Here is a 16,822-nt window from a genome sequence, read left to right as displayed (position 1 = left end):
ATATTTAAATCTTCATTAATATGTTCTGAAATTAGAATGGAAGTCTCAAATTCTTAAAGCTTGAAAGCACTGTTATATCAAAAATGCCTTTAGAATTATTTTAAGAAATCTTTACAAGAAGATACAGATCACTGGAATCTAACAGGAGAGAATGACAATTTCTACCTTGACTCATCTTAATTACAAAAACATGATTCTACTGACTTTGCCAAAAGGATATGGGGTTGCAACCAAATCTCTCCTAGCCCTCGTTTCTACCTAGCATATTCACTTATTCACACCTATTGAAAGAGTGCTTACCATGAATAAAGTCCTGCTGCAGGTACCAGGACATAGCAGTGAAGAAGACAGGCAAAGGCCCTGGCTTTCTTGGAGCTTAATACCAGTGGAGAGGAACAGTGGTGACATAGCGTTTAGATAGCGGAAAATGCCATGAAGCAAGTTAACATAGGTTATGTGACTTGCTGCCAGGGGCTATCTATTTCAGCTAGGTTGGCCAGGAAGGGCATCTCTGGAAGGAGATCATTGGGACAAGGAGGAGACAGTCACATGAAGACCTGGGAGAAAGACTTCTAGAAGTGCCAAGGACTAGAAGGAGAATTCAGTGGAGCAGCCATCCAGAGATGAAGGCAAGGAGGTGGGAATCCGGTGCTAGGCAGAGGCCTGGTGATCGTGGCCTTACAGACCATGTTCAAGTGTTTGGATTTAATTACACTTACAATGGAAGGCCACTGGAGAACCCAATGCAGGAGTGGTCATCAGGGCTGATTTTTGGTAAGTTCCCACTGACCTCTCTGGGTAGCCACCTGAACTGTTGTGAACAAAGAAGAAAGCTATCCTCCAAAATGCCAAAAATCTGCAAATGTTACACACTCCAGATGCTTATTACTTTGGCATCTAAAACCCTGAATCTTTCTTTTCTCAAAGGTGAATGAATGGGCCGTGCTGTATATATTTTTCATTTTGGGCCAAGTAGGGTTGGTAGAAACCACACGAGCACTGGTGGTATTATTAAGAAGGTTTGAGTCTCCTAGCAGTAGCCAGGAAGATAAACCCAGTTGCCTGCTGTGTCTGGAGGCCAGACTGTTTGGCCAGAGACAGTGGCCCTTTCCTCCTCTGGGTGTTTGAGGATGGTGGAAGGGAAAATTGTAAATAACATCCAGAGAAATGACACTAACACTCTAGCATTAAGTAAAATATTTGTTTAAACTGATTTCCTGAACAGTTTAAAACCCTACAAGTCAGCATCTCATGGTTTATTTTAATCTCGATTAATTTCCATCTGTGTCTACTTGGAGACCTGTTCTTAACAAGCTCTTCAAGGTGGCTAACTGTGCAATATTACCTCTAATAATAGTCTCTCTCAAACCTGGCTCCTAATTGCACTAATAAGGTGGGCCTGCCATGCTGTAAGGACTCCAAACAATACTGCTTTCCCCAGGCCAAGCACAGTGTGTTGCTCAACCTAATCAATGTTCGACAAATGGATGTTGAACTGAACTTGCTTTTAAACAGTCTCCATAAATGGACTCACTGATAAGAAAGCAGGGAACAGGCCAGGCACAGTGGTTCATGCCTGTAATCCCAGCACTTTGGGAGGCAGAGGTGGGCATATCACTTGAGGTCAGGAGTTCGAGACCAGATTGACCAAAATGGCACAACCCCGTCTCTACTAATAATACAAAAATTAGCCAGGGGTGGTGGCACGTGCCCATAATCCCAGCTACTCAGGAGGCTGAGGCGCAAGAACTGCTTGAACCTGAGAAGCAGAGGTTGCAGTGAGCCGAGATCATGCCACTGCACTCCAGCCGGGGCAACAGATTGAAACTGTATCTTAAAAGCAGGGGATAATTATTATTAAAAACCACAGTAAAAAGTAAAAGTTGCCAGGTGCAGTGGCTCATGCTTGTAATCCCATACTCTGGGAGGCTGAGGTGGGTGGATCACAAGGTCAGGAGTTTGAGACCAGCCTGGCCAATATGGTGAAACCCCATCTCTACTAAAAATACAAAAATTAGCTGGGCGTGGTGGCACTCGCCTATAGTCCCAGCTATTTGGGAGACTGACGCAGAAGGATCGCTTGAACCCAGGTGGCAGAGGTTGCAATGAGCCAAGATTATGCCATTGCACTCCAGGCTGGGAGACAGAGACTCCATCTCAAAAAAAAAAAAAAAAAAGTAAAAGTTGCTGGGCGTGGTGGCTCACACCTGCAATCCCAGCACTTTGGGATGCCAAGGCAGGCAGATCACCTGAGGTCAGGAGTTCAACACCAGGCTGACCAACATGGTGAAACCCCATCTCTACTAAAAATACAAAAAAATTAGCCAGGCATGGTGGCACACACCTTTAATCCCAGCTACTTGGGAGGCTGAAGTAGGATTAACTGCTTGAACCCAGGAGGCAGTGGTTGCAGTGAGCCAAGATTGTATCACTGCACTCCATAATAGCTGCTTCAGGTGATTTTAGAGGTTATTGTTAGATAGGTGGAAGGGAACTTGCAAATTAAAGATAATATAACTCAACCCATGTCTTAGTTCAGGCTGCCATAACAAAATACTATTGACTGGGTGACTGATGTGACGGTTAATGTTGTGGTCAACTTGACTGGGCTAAGAGATGCCCAGATAGTTGGTAAAATATTATTTGGGGAATGTATCTGTGAGGTTGTTTCTGGAAGAGATTAGCATTTTAATCTACATACTGAGTAAAGAAGATTCACCCTCACACACATAGGTAGGAATCATCCACTCCATTGAGGGCTGGACTGAAACAAAAAGGCAAAGGAAAGGTGAATTCTTTTTCTTGAGCTGTGACATCCATCTTCTCCTGCCCTCAGACACTGGAGCTCCTAATTCTCAGGATTTTGTAATCCAGGATTGATACCAGTGGTGGTCCCTGCTCTGGTTCTCAGGCCTTCAGATTTGGACTGAATTATACCATTGGCTTTCCTGGGTCTCCAGCTTGCAGGTGGCATCTCATGGGATTTCTTGCATGAGTCAAGGCCCATAATATATCTCCTCTTATACACGTCTCCACATATCCCATTGGTTCTGTTTCTATAGATAACCCTAATGCAGCTTATAAATAACATACATTTCTCAGTTTCGGAGGCTGGAAGTCTGAGGATAGGGTAGAGCATGGTTGGAGTCTGTGAGAGTCCTCTTACAGCTTGCAGATTGCTGACTTCCTGTTGTAGAAAGAGCTAGGGGGCTCTCTAGGGTCCCCTTTGTAAGAGCACTAATTCCATTCATGAAGGCTTTCATGCTATAATAACCTTCCAAAGGGCCCACCTCCTACTATCACATTGGGGGTTAGGATTTCAACATATGCATCTTGCAGGACATAAACATCAGTCCACAACAACCAAGGAAGGCCAGGAGACCTGTCCAAGATCACATACTTATCTGGTAGCAGTGCCAGAACCCACATTCCAGGCTCCTGAGTGCTAGCCCCAGTGTTCTTCCTGCAGGCATGCAGGGTTACAGAGAAAACCAGAGTAAAGACAGTTAATAGCCTTGTGAGTACAGGTTGGCAGGCAGCTAGGTAGAAAGTCAGGGTAAAGAGAGTTAATAACTGAGGGAGCATAGGTTGGTGTATAGCTAGGTAGAAAACCAGGGTAAAGAGAGTTAATGGCCGAGTGAGTATAAGCTGGAGTGCTTGAGATGAATAAACCTGCGGTCCTGTAACATATTCAGCAAGTAAACATACTGTCCTCTTTTAATTCCGTTAGTGAGTAAGTGAAAGGAGCTTCTCGATTCCCAGTTTTACCTTTCTCTTGTCACCCCAAGCCTTGTCATCAATACACAAAAGAGAACGTAATTTCTTCTTTTTCTATTATCCATTAGATCTTCTTTGAAATCATTTGAAACTTTTTCTTAATAGCTAATATGTATTTTTGAATCCTTCTTATATGCCGGATTCTATGTTACTCACATTTAATCCTCAGAATACCCTATCAAGTAGGTTCTATGATTTTCCCTAAGAGGAAAGCAAAGCTATGAGAGGTGACACAAGGTCCCCAAGGTCACAGAGCTAATTAGGTAGAGCTGGAATCTGAATCTCTTGGTTCATCAGATTTCAAGGCATGTGCTCTTAATCACTATCCTAAATTCTCCATATAGAGAGCCATCAAAAGTCACAGTTACTTTTCTGATGCTTACCGGAACCCTGAGGCATAGTGATGATGAAGCCACCTTGCCCTGTCCCTACTTCCTAAACTGTACTCTTCCCACCTCCACCCCTTAACGAAAATTGTCTTCATGTAGCCTTTTTTTTAAAAATTCTGACACTGACTGAAACATGTAGCCTTATTGATTAAAAACAAAACAAAACAAAAACTGGCCGGGTGTGGTGGCTCATTCCTGTAGTCCCAACACTTTGCAGGGCTGAGGCAGGAGGATCACTTAAGGGCAGGAGCTCAAGACCAGCCTAAGCAATAGAGTGACATCCTGCCTGTACCAAAAAAAAAAAAAAAATACAAAAATTAGCTGGGTGTGGCAGTGCGTGCCTGTAGTCTCAGCTACTCAAAAGGCTGAGGCGGGAAGATTGCTTGAGCCCAGGAGTTCGAGGCTGCAGTGAGCCTGGGTGACAGAGTGAGACCCTGTTTCTTAAATAAAAGTAAAAATGCAAAAAACAACAAAAACCAAAGCTTGATTCAAATGGACATATTTCTAAAAGATTGTTTCTAAAATATAGTACAAATTCCTAAAATATTATTTCTCTGATTTCTCTGTAATAGTTTGCTCCATTAAAAGATAATGTGAAATTATTGGGGCTCCTTAGTATCTGTAGGCCAAATTCAGTTTCCCATGGTTCCTTTCGATGACTGAGTTTGATTTCAGAGCTGAACCCTGATTTCAAAGGACAAAACTCAAAACCAGAAATTCCAAGCATCAAAGTTTTAAAAAACAATTCCCTCTCGCTCCTCAATCTTTAATATTTATTTTAGTGTATTTCAGTTGCACCTCTGAGGACTATCCTATTAAATTTATTCTCCCAAATTATATAAAATGGGAAACATTAAGTCCAACGGGCTGTTAAAGCAGTCTAGTCACTGGATTTCAGAAAAAAATAAAAATTATACAAAGTTGTTAAAATTATTTTATTAGTATCAAGTATTTTTCCAAACAATTCAAAACTGTTACCGCTCTTAATTAGTTCATTACTTCCACCCTGAAGTATTGAAGAACCTGGAATTTGGCAAAATCCAAATCTATTTTCTAGGTCCTTAGCTCTCCCTTGTGTATAAAAACGGAAATGCAGCTTGCTAGAAAATTTTGCCCCAGTAAATCTGATGACCCAATTTTAAAAGCTAAAATGCCATTTGATAAAAGAAAAAAAGGTCCACGTTTACAAAGCTTCTCACAATCTTACAGAAAAAGCAAGAAAAGATTTTAAATGACAAAACAAAAGCAGCCAAATATTACAAACATGATGCACAGTATGCTTTAGAAAAACGATCCTCCCCCCGCCACAAAAAAATTTTGCCAGTATAAAATAAAATATTTTAGGGGGAAAGTACATCTACGAGAATCACTAATGCTCGCAGCTGAGTGATTCCAGCCCCTGTCTGTGATTTCAGGCTGGATCATACTTAATCCAGCCCAGAGGAGGCATTAGCTTGTTTGAAAGATTTCTAGGGAGAGAAAAATCCACAGCCCACCTCTTCCTTCATACATGTGAGGAAATATTTTATTTCTCATTGTGTATTTCCATAGAATTTCAAATATCTTGTTCTTTAACCTTTCTTCATATTTTCCCCAGTTGTTTGTGACTAATTCACCATGGATTTGTCTGCCTTTTCCTGTGTAGAGTTTAGCAGTGTGGCTTCCTGTGATGAGAGGCCAACTCAGAGAGCTTATCCTATATTTGCAGCTTGGTATTATACAGCTTTTTAAAGACACTCAAGTAAATTCTCTTGAGATGTATCACATTTTACTCTACTGATTAGCCCCTAATATTATAAATGTTAAGAATCTCTCATTTTGTTTCTTTTTTTATTTTTATTTTTTTGATGGAGTTTTGCTCTGTCGCCAGGCTGGAGTGCAGTGGTGTGATCTTGGCTCACTGCAGCCTCCACCTCCTGGTTCAAGTGATTCTCTCACCTCAGCCTCCTGAGTAGCTGGGATTACAGGCACCCACCACCACATCCAGCTAATTTTTGCATTTTTAGTAGAGACAGGGTTTCGCCATGTTGGCTAGGCTGGTCTTGAACTCTTGGCCTCAGGTGATCTGCCCACCTCGACCTCTCAAAGTGCTGGGATTATAGGCGTGAGCCACCGCACCCAGCCTCATTTTGTTTTTTCTACTTTATTAGACTTTGGGCAGAAGAAAAACCCAAAATCATTTTAGTAGTCAGCAGACATGATGATGGGAGCCCCATTTAGGCACGTTCACCGTGGGAAGCTCAGACTCTCACCTGGTGACAGACCGGTCAAGGAAGAGGAGGGTGTTCTGTCTTTCTGCAAGGTTCCTCTTGAAATTCTATGGCTTCTAAAACTTGCTGTTATCTATCGCTACGTTTAAAGATCTAAAGAAGTCAGTCTCATTACCATCATTTACAAAGTATTTATTAGGGCCCAACTGCACAGGACATCACAAAACAAAGCGGTGTCTTCCCTCATCACCAGGAGCTTATTCAGTATACCACAAGAAGTGTCTACACATTCGGACAAAAGGACCCCATAGTAGATACATGATGCCGTAAGAAAGGTAACAAGAGACACCAGCAAATAGGAGAAACTTTTTAAAATTACAGTCTTAAGACATTGTGAGACAAAGGCATACTACTCTCCAGCTGGCTGGCAATTGCATATTATCCAGAGCACATGAGCTAGAATGCATTCCAATTATCTTGAAGTGCTGTGGGGCAAAACTCACTCATGCAGCAATTAAATAAATTCAGGGATATCACTAAATGTTTTAAGGAAGGGAAGGATTCTGAAGTTGGCAGAAAGAGCAAAGGAACAGGAAGAATAGTAAAACATAAATTCCAGAAACCACCACCACCCTCCAGCCCGCTTTTTGGCTCTGTAATCACCCCAATTTTGCAGAGCCCCTGGCTCAATAATGATGACTGCCTTATGGTGCTAGAAACAGCACAGCCAGTGTACACAGGGCTGACGTTAAACCAGAAAACCCCGGCCCACTGGGCTTGTCAGAATTTAGGTAGATGGAATGCCTGCTCTCACACATAAAGAAGCAAATATGTGTTTCCAAGACATAACCAAGATGGATCATTTCTTGTGCATGCGCAATTACACACACACACACACACACACACACATATATACACACACACATATATATATGTAATCTGTAATATATCACTGTTATCACTTTGGGCACACCATGGGAAAGTTACAAAATTGTAATGGATGGAATATTTGTTAACCATGTTAATATTCTCTTTCACACTTTCTAAAAGAGCCATCCCTTGTTCGGGTAGTTACTCATTGCCTTGAGCAGAACTAAGATAAAGTTGGTATGCAAAGACAAAAATAACAACACCTTTGACTTCCAAAATAGGGTCGTGAATTCCCTTCACCACCTTTACAATCAAAAGGCAAACCTGGTGGACCGGGAGTCTCAGAATGGCACCAGAAGCCACAGCACATGGTGCTATCACTCAAGAACATGACAGGAAGGCAAGGAGGTGAGCCTTCTTCCATGGAGGAAACAGGAGTCAAGAGGAAGAGAAGTACGGTCAGGACTGAAGACATTACTAACTACCTATTACATAATAAAGACTCTGTCAGGCCAGGCGTGGTGGCTTATACCTGTAATCTCAACACTTTGGGAGATGAAGGCAGGTGGATCACTGGAGCTTAGGAGTTTGGGACTAGCCTGGCAAACGGGGCAAAACCCCGACTCTACAAAAAATACAAAAATTAGCTGGGCATGGTGGCGTGCACCTATAGTCCTAGGTACTCAGAAGGCTGAGGTAGGAGGATTGCTGGAGCCTGGGAGGTCAAGGCTGCTGTGAGCCAAGATTACACCACTACACTCCGGCCTAGATAACAGAGTGAGATCCTGCCTCAAAACTAAGAATTTGTCTGGTCTTTGTCCTGGGTTCCTGGCATGGAGTTTCTATAATGTTTGACATCTCCGTAGTGATAGGAATAACTTTGTTAAAATAATGAGCTGTCCTGTGTGATACGCCCCTAAATGGCTCTGGATGGGCACTGGTCACCAGAAAGACCAACCACATGACTAGAGGGTTGGGGTTTTGAGCTAGTCTGACCTCCAGGGAGGGCAGAGAGGCTGGGGAATGAGTTCAAGCATGTGGTCAATGATCTAATCAATCATGCCTATACATTATGAAACCCCACTGAAAACTCTGGACATCTAGGCCCAGTAGCACTCCCTGGTTAGTGAACACACTGATGAGCTGGAAGACTGATGGACGCTGACTCCATGAGGAGCAGACAGAGGAGTCCAGGTTTCCTCCCAGACTGCATCTTGTGCCTCCATTCATTTGGCTAGTCCTCTTTTTTCGAGATAGAGTCTAGCTCTGTTGCCCAGGCTGGAGTGCAATGGCGCCATCTCAGGTCATTGCAACCTCCACCTCCTGGGTTCAAGCGATTCCCCTGCCTCAGCCTCCCGAGTAGCTGGGATTACAAGCACGTGCCACCACGCCTGGCTAATTTTTTGTATTTTTAGTAGAGATGAGGTTTCACCATGTTAGCCAGGATGGTCTCGATCTCCTGACCTCATGATCCACCTGCCTCGCCCTCCCAAAGTGCTGGGATTACAGGCGTGAGCCGCAGTGTCTGGCCTAGTTCTCTTGATTTGTATACTTCATAAAGAATCTGAATCGGTTGCTAATGGCACTTTCCTGAGTTCTGTGAGTTATTCTAGCAAATTATCAAACCCAAAGGGTTCATGAGCCCCTGGATTTATAGTCAGTCAAAAGGGTGGGGGGGCCTCGGGACCCCCAAAGTGTGGCTGGTGTCTGAAGTCAGGGAAGTCTTGTTGGGGACTGTGCCCTTCAACTTATGGAGTCTGTGCTAAGTCTGGCTAGTTTGTGCCAGCACTGAATTGCAGCTGGGTTGAAATGCAATACTCCCCCTTCAGAATCCAAGCCTGGGGTGTTTGGAGGCAGAGGTTGAGTGGAGAGGAAGAGAATGAGGCACTAAAACTGCTAAAGGTGGATTTATTGGAAAGCTAATGAAGCTTGGGCTTTAGGCCTCTCACTCACAAGCTCCTTCCAAAGCTCTAGGAGGACCCCTCACTATGTGATCCCAAATACAGTTACATACTTTTATACAATTTGCAAACTTAAAACATTTTTGAATTGCTTTCTTTAAAAAGCTCTAGGACCCACCCAACCATCAGATTCTAGAAGCTTCAGGTTTGACAACCCCTGATGGTGACTTAGCAACTGTTGAGGAAGGGGCCAGTTTCACTGCACCTTGCATGTTCTGGCACAGTGTGGAGAAATCAGTCAAGGAGGGTTTGCAGACTTCCAAACAGAACACAAAAGAGCTAAGAGCACCATGAGGCCAAAGAGGCCAGAGGTTTTATGAGATGTGAGAATGGAGGACAGCTTCTAACTAGTGCCTGTGGCCAGGCTCCCGATTTCAATAGCACATGTCATCAAGGTCTCTAAAACAATGAGACGAAACCAGCTGCATGTAAAGACCTCCCAGGACAGGAGCAGACCAGCAGCTGTATGCTGAGGTCACTGGAGACCCATGGGGAGCAGAAGAACCAGGATGCTCGCCCCCAATGCCATACTTAAACACCACATCTTTATCCAGATGCCACCTTGGAGAGGAAGATGGGATGGGAGCCCCAAGGGGAAGAGAGAAACAGCCCAGAGGGTAAGTGAATGTTGAACTGACTACCACAAAAAGATGACGCTAACTCGAGACCAGCTAACGCTAAAGACATTTAAGTTTCCTCAGTGGAAATAGGAATTTCAAAACAACATAAAATACCTTAAAAAAAAAACTGAACTGTGTTTGAAATTGTGATCCTCCTGATTAAAAACAACATTATGAATGCAGAAAAAATTTTAAATTCCACCAACTAAACAGATTCTCTAAAGGACACTGTAGGAATTTTTAGCATGCCATGATTACAAAATAAAACCTGTTTACAATGAAACCAGAACACCATTTGCAAAGAAAGTGACCATAACACTTAAATTTAACCTAAGTGTGCTGAGGCAGGGATAGCTAAATATTCACCAAAATTTTGTTTTCCTGGGCTCACAGCCAGACCACATTTCCGTCTCTTTTGCAGCTGGAGTGGCCACATAACCAAGTTCTAGCCAATGGAATTATAACCATTTAGGCAGGGCCCATTAGACTTCCATACTCACTACTTCATGTTGTTTTCCCCACTTCCAGCTCAAGTGGATGGAGATGACCAAGTTGGCAGAGGCTCTGTCAGCCTGGCTCTCTGAATGACCCTATGGAGAACAGGTGTCCTCACCAATCAAGAACACCTACTATGGACTTTCATGGAAGTGACAAATCAACTTTTATTTATTTTTCTGGATAGGTCCATGGACAGGGCATGTTGAGGTCCATCTATGGACATTACCCACATCTATCTATACCCTTATCTGTCACTCCAGTGCTATTTCAATTTGGCAATTGATGGGCACTTAGTATTTGTACACAGAAGTCCTAAATTCTAACAAGATACAGAGCCAGCTTATCAACTAGTCAGGAAAGCAGGCAGGTTGGCAACTACCGAGAATACTAGGAAACTGTAACTGAAGGACAAGCAAAGAAATGTTAAGAGGACAATTAAAAGTGCAATGAATATTTATCTGTGAAGGCGCCACAGAGTGGGTAGCAATTGAACTGGGCCTTGAAGGAGGAGGAAAGTTGAAGAGAAAGAGGAAGGTAGAAAAGTTCAATCCAGACTTACCATGAGTTTGCAAACATTTTATCCATGGGGCTGTGATGCTAAAGACAGAAAAAAATATTGTTTTGTTCACCCCAGGGAAAAGAATCAAGGCCTGTAAGGAGAAGCTACAAGGAAAGAAGATTCTATTCAAAGGGAGGAAGAACTATTAATCAGAGCTGACCATGAACTGCAGGGGCTACACAGAAAAAAAAGGTAGTTTTTCCTTTTAGGGATGGCCAGCCTCCTGGCACAGAGATTGCAGAGAATGTGATTTAAGCAAGGGATGGGAAGCTGTTCCATTCAACTGCCTTGCAGCTCTGCGATGCTATGTATCTTCGATGTCTCTGCCAAGCAGGCTTTGTAAAACATTGCCAGGAAAAAGAAGAATTATTTTAGCCCTGTTACAGCATTTCTTACACAACGGTCCTTGCCAAACTCCCTTTCAAGGCCATGTTGGCTGGGTTCACGCAATGTGTTAAATCATAAGCCAGTAGAGAACATCTCTTCACATCCAGGCCCATGAGAACCCCTTCAATATCATTTTATCATCAAAAAAGCTTAACAGGCTAATATTAAATAGGATTGCTGCTGGTGAACACCAATGACAGGAAGCATCTACTTTGCATGTTTATGCCATGGGGCATGTTGCATCCATTGCATGTCCTAGTTAATAGCAAGTTGCCAGTTTCATACCAAATATGGGCATGCAGTTTTCAAAGGATTAGATTACAAAAAGATATGTTACAATAAAGCTGTTTTGAGAATAGTTTCATCCTTCTTGGATGACTTAGTATGTTGCAAGGCATTGTAGAATTACAATTATAAAAACCAATTTTCACAGTGTAGTTTTGTAAAACAAACTAATTTTCCATTTTTAAATGTGTGTGCTGTAGATAAAAGAAGTCTACTAGATGCACTAAAAAGAGAAATGCTCTCCTAACACTGCTGATAAGTTAGTCACTTTCCCTTTCCTCTTAAGTTTATACTTTCATTTTCACAAACACTCACTGAGTCTTTATGCTAGGCACTGTGTTAATCATCAGGGGTAGAAACTGAATGAAAAAGAGAAAAAAAAAACAGATGTCTTAAACTGGAAAACTTTCTGAGATTCATAATGTTGTTTTTCTTAAGGGTAATTCCCAATGATTATTTTAAAAAAGTAAGTTCAGCTACATTCTTGCCCAATAAACAAGGTTATTTTGCTTTTAATGTCTGGAGAGTAAACATATCAAAGCTTAGCTTTAAAAATTTTGCCCAGCCAGGCACGGTGGTTCACGCCTGTAATCCCAGCACTTTGGGAGGCTGAGGCAGGTGGATCACCTGAGCTCAGGAGTTTGAGACCAGCCTGACCAACATGGTGAAACCCCATCTCTACTAAAAATATAAAAATTAGCCAGCCATGGTAACGTGCTCCTGTAGTCTCAGCTACTGGGGAGGCTGAAGCAGGAGAATCACTTGAACCCGGGAAGCAGAGGTTGCAGTGAGCTGAGACCGCACCACTGCACTATAGCCTGGGTGACAGAGAGAGACTCTGTCTAAAAAAAAAAAAAAAAAAAGGTGGCCCAGATCATTATTATTATTGTCCCATCTGCTGTAATAATACTCCAGGTACTCAATTTATTGCTTAAATAAAAGTTTTCCCAAGTTCAGAAATATATATTAACCAAAAAACTCTTCATATTATAGAATGAATCCTAATTACATAACTATAATCTCAATAGTGAAACAAAAATCATAAAATCATATTCTGAGGTCACTGTACTATTTGACTGGATATGACAATAAACTAATCACACAAATGTTATGTTTTATACACAATTGTTCAACCACAAATAATGAGCAGTGCTATTCAGAATCACAGGCTCCCCCATCTTTTCAAAATTCAGGTCACATCCCTCTCATCATACAACATCCTAAGTAAATCACATCTCAAGCGGTGACAAGACCTGTTCACCATCGATATATAATCTCAAAATTCTGCCCACTGCCTTTCTACCCACCTACCTACTTAAAACCTGGGTCCTAAAATCCATGTTTCACAAAGCTTGGGAACTGTATTCCCTTTGGATAAAACGAACAACTCCCCGAAGCTTTTGTTTTGCTTGGTGTTTACCCAACTGCACTTACTATTTCCAGCATGCATTTACTGGCTGTGTCTGGACTGCATGTCCCAGGTTGCTGTGCCTTTCTAGGTACTAAGTCTACTCCCAAAAATGGGAAGTAGAGCTAACCCTTCAAACGGAACAGTCACCCGGGCCTCAGCGTTCACACATGTGACTCCTAAGAGCATTTTGATATTTCTGTGCTGCCCAGGGAACATTCTGAGATTTCAGTCCTCAGTCAAAATGAGAAATCACCATTTTCCAAAGGGGAAACAACATAACCAAACTCCCAAATAACATTTCCAAGCATCGGTGACCCAAGTCCCAGGCTCTAGTCTGTGTTTGTGAGGGACAGATCAGATCAAGCCTAAATCAAGCATGCAGATACATAAGCACCCACCGAATCAATTCTGTGCTTTCTAACCAGCTGTGTGTCCTGCATAGCCATGTCACCTCTCTGGGCCTCAATTTCTTCATCAAACCAAGCAAGTACAAAGGCACCTTCCAGCTCTAAAAGTACTATGGGTCTACACAATAACAACACAGTTAGCAAAAACTCTGCTATCCCTGAAAGATCTGTGCAGACCCTGCAGAAGTAAAACCTCGATTAAAGACCATGAAGTGAGGGGGAACAATTAAAAAGATCTCTAAGGTGCCCTTCCACATTTTGATTCTCAGTTGGAGAGTGAGGCATGACCAGGCAATTGGTCATAAAACATTAGTAGGTCTCATAGCTCTCATAATCCTGTGCTTCCAATGGCCAGTTCTGCTCTAGCAAAAAAATTCTGCGGATTTTTTCCAAGCACTGCCTTGGAATGCAGAATGACTTTATCTTTTCATGCAACAGTAGAATGACTTTATCTTCTGTGTTCAAAAGCTCCTTCCCTTTGATTGCGAACTCATCCTCCTCAGAAAATTCGATTTGATTGCAAACTCATCCTCCTCAGAAAATTCCAGCTCTAGGCCCCTAGTTTCTCCAAGCCACCAAAAACACTCCAGCTAGTGAGAACAGGTTAGAAAAGCCACACTCACCCTTAGCCACTGCTTCTCTGTGAGGGCGTCACTGTAGTCCACGTCACGGCGCTGGCGAGACCCCCTCCCAAATATTTTCTCCTCCTCTTCTTCACAGGTGAGCCTTTCTACTTCGGCGTCATCCTTAATGATCCAGGAGGGCAGCTCATCTTCCTCCATTAAGCGGGGCTTGCGTTTCGGGTTCCGGGCATCTTCCCTCCGCCGGTCCATGTCCATCCGCTGGAGACATTAATAAGAGGGTCACCGAAAGTCAGGGCTTCTGTATGGTACAGACTTTACAGTACATACAACTTCCCCAAGTCATTCCCTATGGCTGCAGGGTCCCTTTCAACCTCTCTCATCCTGGTTGACTTGTTCTAGCTCATCCCTAAATATCTAGGGAGAGATTCCACTAAGGAAAATCCCTTCCCTTCCTCTGTACCCATCTTTTGAAACTTATTCACACATTTAAAAAGTACTCTTTAAGAATTTCCTTTTCTTAGTCTGTGTGTGTACAAAGCTTCCCCTTTCAAGTAATAGTGGAAAAACTCAAATTGGGAATGCATTTTAAAAATATGACCTCTTGGCTATACACCTCATTGCTTCCCTGGAAGAAACTTATTCTTTGAGTATGGAAAAGAAAGATCTTTAAGAAAGTTTCCTTTTATTCAGTAGGGGTTGTGCTTTGAATTGAACAATCAGGAATAAAAAAAACGGTGACCCAAGGTATCAGTACAGATAGCTAACCACAGCTGGACATGTGGAAGAGATATAAATGGTTTCACTAGTCCATTGGCCATGAATATACTAAATTTTCAATACCTTGTGGGCACTGCTCATGGGAGGAATGCTCCTGAATTCTTTACATTTTAAACTTTGTGCTCTTACAAAAGTATTATACCACAGAGAGACAGAGCTCAGAGGTAACCGCGTTCCAACTACTCTAGTTGTAAGCGAAATGGCTTCCTTTCAGAGCCTTCAAAATGCCTACTTCCCCACCTTCTCTCTTTTTAATAATCCAGTTCACTTGTAAATAAACTTAGGGCCACACACTTGGCTTTAATCTATAACTAAACAATACGATGGATTTTAAAAAAATAATCTGCCACTACATTTCCATCGACATTAGTTCTGTATAAACACTAGCTAGATGTGTCATTTCCACAATGAAATGGACCATCAATCATTGCTATTTACCTTTTCCCTCTTCCTTTGGTTCTACCGTACTGAAATCGGGATTCAATATAATGTTTTCTTAAAAGCTAAAACTGATAAAATGTAAATAAATATCTATGCATACCCAAATATGACCTCTAGAACCTATTTTATTTTTATTTATTTATTTATTTTTTTGAGACAGAGTCTCGCTCTGTCACCCAGGCTGGAGTGCAGTGGCGCGATCTCGGCTCACTGCAAACTCCGCCTCCTGGGTTTACGCCATTCTCCTGCCTCAGTCTCCCGAGTAGCTGGGACTACAGGCACCTGCCACCTCGCCCGACTACTTTTTTTTTTTTTTTTTTTTGTATTTTTTCGTAGAGATGGGGTTTCACCATGTTAGCCAGGATGGTCTCCATCTCCTGACCTCGTGATCCGCCCGTCTCGGCCTCCCAAAGTGCTGGGATTACAGGCTTGAGTCACAGCGCCCAGCCTTAGAACCTGTTTTAAAATTAGTGGTCAAAGCCCTTTAAACTATGCTTCTTCCACATTTTTGGAAGTCATTACATTTCCAGAATCTGGTAGGCTTGGGAGACGGGTGAAGTCCCATTGGTTGATAAATGTGGGCACCCTGCTCTGTCATGTGCTATAATTAGCTCACGATGCTTAATCCTGTCTTCTAATGCTTTGGTATCAGAAATGGGATCCACCAAACCTTCCTAATTGGCACACAGAGGTTGCCTTGTTTACAGCAGTATCTAGAGAGGGGCTTCATGAGGCAACCTCCTAATAGTTATTAGATAGCTAGTAAGAAAAAAACTTTTTTGTTAATGTCCTATACTGAGATGACAAAATATTGCCATTTCAGTCTTTGGTTTTACTGCTACTACTATCTATGCCCAAAAATAGCCTTTGAGGTATGTTTAATCAATATATTTCTATAGGCATTATTATTACTAATATATTTGTCCACAATTGAGAAAATAAATCTTTTCTGACAGAAAAGGAAATTATGCACTTGTTTCTTTTTTCTTTTAGGAAAGGTAGATTCGATTAAATAAGATAAGCTTAAAGTCTTAATAACTGCATCTCTCCCTAGAGATTTCTACCCACAAAATACCAATATAGAATCTTAAGTCAACATTAAGGCAAAAGTCAAACTTACTATGTAGTTACTTTGTGAATAATTGGGCTTGAGATCTGATTATTAACCTTATACTTACAAGTACAATTAGTTTTAAAAGTGCTTTTTCCCTTTGTAGAGAACATAGCATCTACAAGCTTAATGTTTGTATGTTAGCAAAATGTTTCAGATACATATCTTGAGCTGCCAAAGATCTTTTTGGTAAAATTCCTAAGTAATTGGTATAAAAGATAACTTTTTCTGAAGTCACATTTTGAGAAGGAGAAAGCAAGACATGCTTTTTAAAAAAGGTTTTATTTTAAAGAAACTGTCTGCTTATCAAGCGTAAACCACAGCATCTATGATAAATCAAATAAGTTTGCATTAATTTTACAGAGAACTCATTCTTTTCTAATAAAGGATAAAGAGTTTAAATATTTAAAATCCATAGATTTATCCTAGCTCACATTCCATTCTTGTTTCTCACCAAACTTTTTAATCTGTAGCTGATACAGATTCAAATTTTATTTCCTGCCCCCAGGTAGAGATGCTAAGGAATAGTGAATTG

The 16,822-nt window shown here is 41.8% G+C and overlaps 1 protein-coding gene across 9 annotated transcripts in view; it reads right to left on the bottom strand.

The window, feature by feature from the left end:
- Nucleotides 1-16,822, bottom strand: part of LOC105491813 (SWI/SNF related BAF chromatin remodeling complex subunit ATPase 2) — a 207,934-nt gene that overhangs the window by 55,644 nt on the left and 135,468 nt on the right. For all 9 annotated transcript variants that reach the window (XM_071077732.1, XM_071077735.1, XM_071077729.1 and 6 more), the window contains one exon: nucleotides 13,998-14,216. In XM_071077732.1, coding sequence (XP_070933833.1) covers nucleotides 13,998-14,216 — 219 coding nt within the window. The remainder of the gene's footprint in view (nucleotides 1-13,997; nucleotides 14,217-16,822) is intronic.

The sequence above is a fragment of the Macaca nemestrina genome, chromosome 14 (genome assembly GCF_043159975.1).
Source record: "Macaca nemestrina isolate mMacNem1 chromosome 14, mMacNem.hap1, whole genome shotgun sequence".
Taxonomy (NCBI): Eukaryota; Metazoa; Chordata; class Mammalia; order Primates; family Cercopithecidae; genus Macaca; species Macaca nemestrina.
The sequence above is the reverse complement of the archived record's forward strand: the minus strand, read 5'-3'. Positions and strand labels throughout refer to the sequence as shown.